This window comes from Nerophis ophidion, linkage group LG24 (assembly GCF_033978795.1).
Source record: "Nerophis ophidion isolate RoL-2023_Sa linkage group LG24, RoL_Noph_v1.0, whole genome shotgun sequence".
In the NCBI taxonomy this organism is placed as follows: Eukaryota; Metazoa; Chordata; class Actinopteri; order Syngnathiformes; family Syngnathidae; genus Nerophis; species Nerophis ophidion.
This window is the reverse complement of record NC_084634.1, coordinates 2,450,124-2,460,476: the sequence shown is the minus strand read 5'-3', so window position 1 is coordinate 2,460,476 and position 10,353 is coordinate 2,450,124. Positions and strand designations below refer to the sequence as shown.

At 32.5% G+C, this 10,353-nt stretch overlaps 1 protein-coding gene across 1 annotated transcript in view; it reads left to right on the top strand.

The window, feature by feature from the left end:
• Nucleotides 1–8,480, top strand: part of LOC133542069 (prolyl hydroxylase EGLN3-like) — a 17,114-nt gene extending 8,634 nt beyond the window's left edge. Inside the window, exons 2-5 of the mRNA XM_061885899.1 lie at nt 2,755–2,874; nt 2,946–3,082; nt 3,153–3,226; nt 8,100–8,480. Of these exons, the coding sequence (XP_061741883.1) occupies nt 2,755–2,874; nt 2,946–3,082; nt 3,153–3,226; nt 8,100–8,113 (345 nt within the window). The 3' untranslated portion in view covers nt 8,114–8,480. The remainder of the gene's footprint in view (nt 1–2,754; nt 2,875–2,945; nt 3,083–3,152; nt 3,227–8,099) is intronic.
• Nucleotides 8,481–10,353: the final 1,873 nt, after the last annotated feature.

The following is a 10,353-nucleotide window of genomic DNA, read 5'->3' as shown; positions in this document are numbered from 1 at the left end:
TTATACATTTTTTGTTTTGTTTTATGCACTTTTTGACAAATACAACAGTTTTTTTTGTTATGGCAAGCACAAAGTATGCTGTATTTTTTTCCCCAAAATTACAAATTTGAAAATTAAAATTTGTCCATAATTCATCACAACATTGTTGTGATTCGTTGTCATTTTTTAAACAATGACAGTTAAAAAAAAAAAAATTAAAAATCCCACTTAAAGTCTTGGGGGACCCAAAATGGTCCCACTTATAATTGATTTGTTTTGTATTTATTTAATTTTGTCCATTTAAAAAAAAAAAAAAATGTATCTTTCAGCACTTAAATCTCGAGATCACCTTTAGATCTATGACAGTAAAAAAAAAAAAAGAAAAACACAAAAATTGTTGGGGACCCAAAAGGGTCCCACTCATAAAAATGTTAGAGTAAGATTTTTTAATAAATTTTTTTTTTACTTCCAACACTCAGTTCTATGTCGATTACAAGTTTTTGTAATTTTTTTTATGTTTTATGCACTTTTTGACAAATAAAACTTTATTTTTATGGCAAATACAAAATATGCTGTATTTTCTCCCCCCAAAATTAAAAAATTTAAAATGAAAATTTGTCAATAATTATTCAAAACATTGGTTTGATTCGTTGTTATTTTTTAAACAATTATAAAAAAAAAAAATTTTTAAATCCCAATAAAAATCTTGGGGGAACCAAAAGGGTCCCACTTATAATTTATTTATTTTTTATGTATTTAATTATGTTATTATTATTTGTTTTAACTTTCAGCACTTAAATCTCGAGATCACCTTTAGATCTTTGACCATTAAAAATAAATGAATAAATCTGACTAAAATTATTGGGGACCCAAAAGGGTCGCACTCATAAAAATGTCAAAAGTCAGATTCAAAAAAAATTTTTTTTTTATTTCCAACACTCAGATCTATGTCAATTACAAGTTTTTATGCATTTTTTGTTTGTTTTGTTTTATGCACTTTTTGGCAAAAACAACTGTTTATTTTTTTTTTTTATGGCAAACACACTAAATATGCTGTATTTTCCCCCCAAAATTACAAATAAAAAAAATAAAAATAATTAATCAGAACATTGTTTTGACTCATTGTTATTTTTCAAACAATGACCGTTTAAAAAAAAAAATCCCACTTTAGATCTATGATGGTAAAATAAAAAAAATAAAAAGTACAACTTATTTTTTTAATTTTTATGAGTGGGACCTTTTTGGGTCCCTAAGAATTTTAGTGGGATTTACGTGTTGAGAGTAAAGAAAAATTTAATGAATAATAATAAAATATATATACAATATATATATATATATATTTTTTTAAATTAAAATAAAATAAATACAATATATTTTATCTATTTAATTAAAATAATATGTATATATCTAGCTATACATATATATGTATATGTGTGTGTATATATATATGGAATTTTTATTTTTTTATTTATAAATTTTTTTTTTTATCCTTTACTCTCAACACGTAAATCTTGAGATCACCTTTAGATCTATGATGTTAAAATAAAAATCTAAAAAAGTGTGACCCAAGAATTTTAGTGGGATTTTTAAATTTTTTTACCATCATAGAGCTAAAGGTGATCTCAAGATTTACATGTTGAGAATAAAGAAAAATTAAATAAATAATAATATATATATTTTTATTTTTTTATTTTATTAAAATAAAATTAATAAATGTATATGTATATATTTAATTTATTTTATTAAACAAAAAAATATATATTTTTTAAATTTATTTCATTAAAATAAATTTTATATATATACATATATATATATATATATATATATATATATATATATATATATATATATATATATATATATATATTTTACTCTCAACATGTAAATCTTGAGATCACCTTTAGATGTATGATGGTAAAAAAATTAAAATCCCACTAAAATTCCTGGGGACCCAAAATGGTCACTCATGAAAATTTTAAAAATAAGTCAACTTTTTTAGATTTTTTTACCATCATAGATCTAAAGGTGATCTCAAAATTTACGTGTTGAGAGTAAAGAAAAAAATTATAATACATTTATATATATATATATATATATATATATATATATATATATATATATATATATATATAAAATGTTCTTTACTTTGTTTTTATTTAGTTTTTCTTTAGTAAAGAAAAATTAAATAAATAATATATATATATATATTTTTTTCTTTTTTTGATTAGATTGTTAATTTTATTTAAATAAAATATACCAAAAAATATTTTATTAAAATAAGATAAATTCTTTACTTTGTTTTTATTTATTTTTTTCTTTAGTAAAGAAAAATAAAATAAATAATAACATATACATATATATACATATATATATATATTTTTTAATTTAAATAAAATATTTAAAAAAATATTTTATTAAAATAAAATACATTTTATATTTATATATACATATATATATATTTTTTTTTCTTTTACTCTCAACACGTAAATTTTGAGATCATTTTTAGATCTATGATGGTAAAAAAAATTATAAAAATACCAGTCATAAAAATGTTAAAAATAAGTTGTACTTTTTTAGATTTAAAAAAAAAACAAAAATTTCTTCACTTCCATCACTTCAATCTACAGATCACTGTCAGATCTATCAGTTGTTTTGTTTTGACTCATAAAAATGTTCTGTACCTAAATAGTTGGACTGATGACCCACAATGCATCACTGTGTGTGTGTGTGTGTGTGTGTGTGTGTGTGTGTGTGTGTGTGTGTGTGTGTGCACAGGCCATGGCGGCGTGTTACCCAGGCAAGGGTGCGGGCTACGTGCGACACGTGGACAACCCCAACAGTGACGGGCGCTGCATCACCTGCATTTACTACCTCAACAAGAACTGGAAGTCCCAGGTCCTTGAAGGCACCACCCCCTCTGACCTCTGACCTCTGGCAGAACAAAACAAGAAGTGTTTGTCCCGCAGGAAGACGGCGGCGTCCTGCGCATCTTTCCAGACGGGCAGTCGTGCGCGGTGGACATCGAGCCCCACTTTGACCGCCTGCTGGTCTTCTGGTCGGACCGCAGGAACCCTCATCAGGTGTTGCCTTCCTACGCCGCCAGGTGACACACCCCTTGTTGCCATGGTGACCTACTGGTGACCTACTGGTGACCTGCTGTGTGCCTCCCCCAGGTACGCCGTCACCGTTTGGTACTTTGACTCCCACGAGCGAGCCCAGGCCAGGAGACGACTCGCCCCCCCCGCTGGTACACACACACACACACTCATGTACACACACACACACACACACACACACACTCATGTACACACACTCTCATGTACACACACACTCATGTACACACACACACACACACACACACACACACACACTCATGTACACACACACACTCTCATGTACACACACACACACACTCATGTACACACACACACACTCATGCACACACACACTCATGTACACACACACTCATGTACACACACACTCATGTACACACACACACACTCATGCACACACACACTCATGTACACACACACTCATGTACACACACACATGTACACACACACTCATGTACACACACACACACACACACTCATGTACACACACGCACACTCATGTACACACACTCATGTACACACACACTCATGTACACACACTCTCATGTACACACACACTCATGCACACTAGTATTTTATTGTTTGTATCCTGTAGTTGGTGTGTGTTGTAGTATTTGAGTGTACTTAGTCTGTACTGATGTGTGTGTACTGTAGTATTTGAGTGTACTTAGTCTGTACTGATGTGTGTGCACTGTAGTATTTGAGTATAGTTAGTGTGTACTGAGGTGTGTGTACTGTAGTATTTGAGTGTAGTTGGTGTGTACTGTAGTATTTGAGTGTACTTAGTGTATACTGAGGTGTATGTACTGTAGTATTTGAGTGTACTTAGTGTGTACTGAGGTGTGTGTACTGTAGTGTTTGAGTCTAGTTAGTGTGTACTGATGTGTGTGTACTGTAGTATTTGAGTGTACTTAGTCTGTACTGATGTGTGTGTACTGTAGTATTTGAGTATAGTTAGTGTGTACTGAGGTGTGGGTACTGTAGTATTTGAGTGTAGTTGGTGTGTACTGTAGTATTTGAGTGTACTTAGTGTATACTGAGGTGTATGTACTGTAGTATTTGAGTGTACTTAGTGTGTACTGAGGTGTGTGTACTGTAGTGTTTGAGTCTAGTTAGTGTGTACTGAGGTCTGTGTACTGTAGTATTTGAGTGTAGTTGGTGTGTACTGTAGTATTTGAGTGTACTTGGTGTGTACTGAGGTGTATGTACTGTAGTATTTGAGTGTACTTAGTGTGTACTGAGGTGTGTGTACTGTAGTATTTGAGTCTAGTTAGTGTGTATTGTATTATTTGAGTATAGTTAGTGTTTACTGAGGTGTGTACTGTAGTATTTGAGTGTAGTTTGTGTGTACTGATGTGTGTGTACTGTAGTATTTGAGTGTAGTTTGTGTGTATTGTATTATTTGAGTAAAGTAAGTGTGTACTGAGGTGTGTACTGTAGTATTTGAGTGTAGTTTGTGTGTACTGATGTGTGTGTACTGTAGTATTTGAGTGTAGTTTGTGTGTATTGTATTAGTTGAGTATAGTTAGTGTTTACTGTAGTATTTGAGTAGTTAGGGTGTGTTGTAGTATTTGAGTATAGTTAGTGTGTACTGTAGTATTTGACTATAGTTAGTGAGTACTGTAGTATTTGACTATAGTTAGTGTCTACTGTAGTATTTGAGTGTAGTTAGTGTGTACTGTAGTATCTGAGTATAGTTAGTGTGTACTGAGGTGTGTGTACTGTAGTATTTGAGTATAGTTAGTGTTTACTGTAGTGTCTGAGTGTAGTTAGTGTGTACTGAGGTTTGTGTACTGTAGTATCTGAGTATAGTTAGTGTGTACTGAGGTGTGTGTACTGTAGAATTTGAGTATAGTTAGTGTGTACTGTAGTATTTGAGTGTAGTTAGGGTGTGTTGCAGTATTTGAGTATGTTAGTGTGTACTGAGGTGTGTGTACTGTAGTATTTGAGTATAGTTAGTGTTTACTGTAGTATCTGAGTATAGTTAGTGTGTACTGAGGTGTGTGTACTGTAGAATTTGAGTATAGTTAGTGTGTACTGTAGTATTTGAGTGTTGTTAGGGTGTGTTGTAGTATTTGAGTATGTTAGTGTGTACTGAGGTGTGTGTACTGTAGTATTTGAGTATAGTTAGTGTATACTGAGGTGTGTGTAGTGTAGTATTTGAGTGTAGTTTGTGTGTACTGAGGTGTGTGTGTACTGTAGTATTTGAGTATAGTTAGTGTATACTGAGGTGTGTGTACTGTAGTATTTGAGTGTAGTTTGTGTATACTGAGGTGTGTGTACTGTAGTATTTGAGTGTAGTTTGTGTGTACTGAGGTGTGTGTACTGTAGTATTTGACTATAGTTAGTGTGTACTGTAGTATTTGAGTGTAGTTAGTGTGTACTGTAGTATCTGAGTATAGTTAGTGTGTACTGAGGTGTGTGTACTGTAGTATTTGAGTATAGTTAGTGTTTACTGTAGTATTTGAGTGTAGTTAGGGTGTATAGTAGTATTTGAGTATAGTTGGTGTGTACTGTAGTATTTGAGTGTAGTTTGTGTGTACTGATGTGTGTGTACTGTAGTATTTGAGTGTAGTTTGTGTGTATTGTATTATTTGAGTATAGTTAGTGTTTACTGTAGTATTTGAGTAGTTAGGGTGTGTTGTAGTATTTGAGTATAGTTAGTGTGTACTGTAGTATTTGACTATAGTTAGTGTGTACTGTAGTATTTGAGTGTAGTTAGTGTGTACTGTAGTATCTGAGTATAGTTAGTGTGTACTGAGGTGTGTGTACTGTAGTATTTGAGTATAGTTAGTGTTTACTGTAGTATCTGAGTGTAGTTAGTGTGTACTGAGGTTTGTGTACTGTAGTATCTGAGTATAGTTAGTGTATACTGAGGTGTGTGTACTGTAGAATTTGAGTATAGTTAGTGTGTACTGTAGTATTTGAGTGTAGTTAGGGTGTGTTGTAGTATTTGAGTATGTTAGTGTGTACTGAGGTGTGTGTACTGTAGTATTTGAGTATAGTTAGTGTTTACTGTAGTATCTGAGTATAGTTAGTGTGTACTGAGGTGTGTGTACTGTAGAATTTGAGTATAGTTAGTGTGTACTGTAGTATTTGAGTGTTGTTAGGGTGTGTTGTAGTATTTGAGTATGTTAGTGTGTACTGAGGTGTGTGTACTGTAGTATTTGAGTAGTTTGTGTGTACTGATGTGTGTGTACTGTAGTATTTGAGTGTAGTTTGTGTGTACTGAGGTGTGTGTACTGTAGTATTTGACTATAGTTAGTGTGTACTGTAGTATTTGAGTGTAGTTAGTGTGTACTGTAGTATCTGAGTATAGTTAGTGTGTACTGAGGTGTGTGTACTGTAGTATTTGAGTATAGTTAGTGTTTACTGTAGTATTTGAGTGTAGTTAGGGTGTACTGAGGTGTGTGTACTGTAGTATTTGAGTGTAGTTAGGGTGTGTTGTAGTATTTGAGTATAGTTAGTGTACACAGAGGTTTGTGTACTGTAGTATTTGAGTATAGTTAGTGTGTACTGTAGTATTTGAGTATAGTTAGTGTTTAATGTAGTATTTGAGTGTAGTTAGGGTGTGTTGTAGTATTTGAGTATAGTTGGTGTGGACTGAGGTGTGTGTACTGTAGTATTTGAGTATAGTTAGTGTGTGTTGTAGTGTGTACTGAGGTGTGTGTGCTGTAGTATTTGAGTGTGGTTAGTGTGTACTGAGGTGTGTGTACTGTAGTATTTGAGTGTAGTTAGGGTGTGTTGTAGTATTTGAGTATAGTTAGTGTGTACTGAGGTGTGTGTACTGTAGTATTTGAGTGTAGTTAGTGTTTACTGTGGTATCTGAGTGTAGTTAGTGTGTACTGAGGTGTGTGTACTGTAGTATTTGAGTATAGTTAGTGTTTACTGTAGTATCTGAGTATAGTTAGTGTGTACTGAGGTGTGTGTACTGTAGAATTTGAGTATAGTTAGTGTGTACTGTAGTATTTGAGTGTAGGTAGGGTGTGTTGTAGTATTTGAGTATGTTAGTGTGTACTGAGGTGTGTCTACTGTAGTATTTGAGTATAGTTAGTGTTTACTGTAGTATCTGAGTATAGTTAGTGTGTACTGAGGTGTGTGTACTGTAGAATTTGAGTATAGTTAGTGTGTACTTTAGTATTTGAGTGTAGTTAGGGTGTGTTGTAGTATTTGAGTATGTTAGTGTGTACTGAGGTGTGTGTAGTGTAGTATTTGAGTGTAGTTTGTGTGTACTGAGGTGTGTGTACTGTAGTATTTGACTATAGTTAGTGTGTACTGTAGTATTTGAGTGTAGTTCGTGTGTACTGTAGTATCTGAGTATAGTTAGTGTGTACTGAGGTGTGTGTACTGTAGTATTTGAGTATAGTTAGTGTTTACTGTAGTATTTGAGTATAGTTAGTGTTTACTGTAGTATTTGAGTGTAGTTAGGGTGTATTGTAGTATTTGAGTATAGTTGGTGTGTACTGTGGAATTTGAGTATAGTTAGTGTGTACTGTAGTATTTGAGTGTGGTTAGGGTGTGCTGTAGTATTTGAGTATAGTTAGTGTGCACTGTAGTATTTGAGTCTAGTTAGTGTGTACTGACGTATTTGAGTGTACTTAGTGTATACTGTAGTATTTGAGTGTACTGAGGTGTGTGTTCTGTAGTATTTGAGTGTAGTAAGTGTGTACTGTAGTATTTGAGTATAGTTAGTGTGTACTGAGGTGTGTTTACTGTAGTATTTGAGTGTAGTTAGGGTGTGTTGTAGTATTTGAGTATAGTTAGTGTGTACTTTAGTATTTGAGTATAGTTAGTGTGTACTGAGGTGTGTGTACTGTAGTATTTGAGTGTGGTTAGGGTGTGTTGCAGTATTTGAGTATAGTTAGTGTTTACTGTAGTATTTGAGTGTACTTAGTGTGTGTGTGTTGCAGTATTTGAGTATAGTTAGTGTGCACTGTAGTATTTGAGTATAGTTAGTGTTTACTGTAGTATTTGAGTGTACTTAGTGTGTGTGTGTGTGTGTTGCAGTGCGCAGCAGCTGATTGGAGACACTCCCCCCAGTGGCAGTTACAGAGAACTGCAGCGAGACAGAACAAGTCAGCCTTTGACGTTGGAGGCGTGGCTTAACCCCGTGCTGTCGTCTGATTGGCTGGCTGCTGCACGATGCACCCCGCCCCCATCCTTCTGCACGTTGACCTTTGACCTACGGAGAGCCAGGAGGGTCCAGGTGTGGGGGGTCACGGTGGTCATGTGACTCCTGGGCTGTTGTAGAGGTTTGTGCAGCCCTTTGAGACATTAGTGATTTAAGGCTATATAAGTGAACATTGATTGATTGATGATGTCATGGCCCCGCCCACTGCTGCCTTGTTGCATGGAAGATGGTCATTAAAATATTATATCAATCACTAATCATGTGTCTTAATGCCTCATTTAAATATTATGAACACTAAACACGTTAATAGTCACTAATGTGTCTTCATGTGAAGACACATTAGTGACTATTAATACTTTAATAAGACATCAAGACACATTAGTGACTATTAATACTTTAATAAGACATCAAGACACATTAGTGACTATTAATACTTTAATAAGACATCAAGACACATTAGTGACTATTAATACTTTAATAAGACATCAAGACACATTAGTGACTATTAATACTTTAATGAGACATCAAGACACATTAGTGACTATTAATACTTTAATAAGACATCAAGACACATTAGTGACTATTAATACCTTAACGAGGCGTGAAGACACATTAGTGACTATTAATACTTTAATAAGACATGAAGACACATTAGTGACTATTAATACTTTAATAAGACATCAAGACACATTAGTGACTATTAATACTTTAATAAGACATCAAGACACATTAGTGACTATTAATACTTTAATGAGACATGAAGACACATTAGTGACTATTAATACTTTAATAAGACATGAAGACACATTAGTGACTATTAATACTTTAATAAGACATCAAGACACATTAGTGACTATTAATACTTTAATAAGACATCAAGACACATTAGTGACTATTAATACTTTAATGAGACATGAAGACACATTAGTGACTATTAATACTTTAATAAGACATGAAGACACATTAGTGACTTAATACTTTAATAAGACATGAAGACACATTAGTGACTATTAATACTTTAATAAGACATCAAGACACATTAGTGACTATTAATACTTTAATAAGACATGAAGACACATTAGTGACTATTAATACTTTAATGAGACGTGAAGACACATTAGTGACTATTAATACTTTAATAAGGCATCAACACATTAGTGACTATTAATACTTTAATGAGACATGAAGACACATTAGTGACTATTAATACTTTAATAAGACATGAAGACACATTAGTGACTATTACTACTTTAATAAGACATGAAGACACATTAGTGACTATTAATACTTTAATGAGACATGAAGACACATTAGTGACTATTAATACTTTAATGAGACATGAAGACACATTAGTGACTATTAATACTTTAATAAGACGTGAAGACACATTAGTGACTATTAATACTTTAATAAGGCATCAAGACACATTTGTGACTATTAATACTTTAATGAGACATGAAGACACATTAGTGACTATTAATACTTTAATAAGACATGAAGACACATTAGTGACTATTAATACTTTAATAAGACATGAAGACACATTAGTGACTATTAATACTTTAATAAAACATGAAGACACATTAGTGACTATTAATACTTTAATGAGACATGAAGACACATTAGTGACTATTAATACCTTAACGAGGCGTGAAGACACATTAGTGACTATTAATACGTTAATAAGGCATCAAGACATTAGTGACTATTAATACTTTAATGAGACATGAAGACACATTAGTGACTATTAATACTTTAATAAGACATGAAGACACATTAGTGACTATTAATACTTTAATGAGACATGAAGACACATTAGTGACTATTAATACTTTAATGAGACATGAAGACACATTAGTGACTATTAATACTTTAATGAGACATGAAGACACATTAGTGACTATTAATACTTTAATGAGACATGAAGACACATTAGTGACTATTAATACTTTAATAAGACATGAAGACACATTAGTGACTATTAATACTTTAATGAGACATGAAGACACATTAGTGACTATTAATACTTTAATAAGACATGAAGAGACATTAGTGACTATTAATACTTTAATGAGACATGAAGACACATTAGTGACTATTAATACTTTAATGAGACATGAAGACACATTA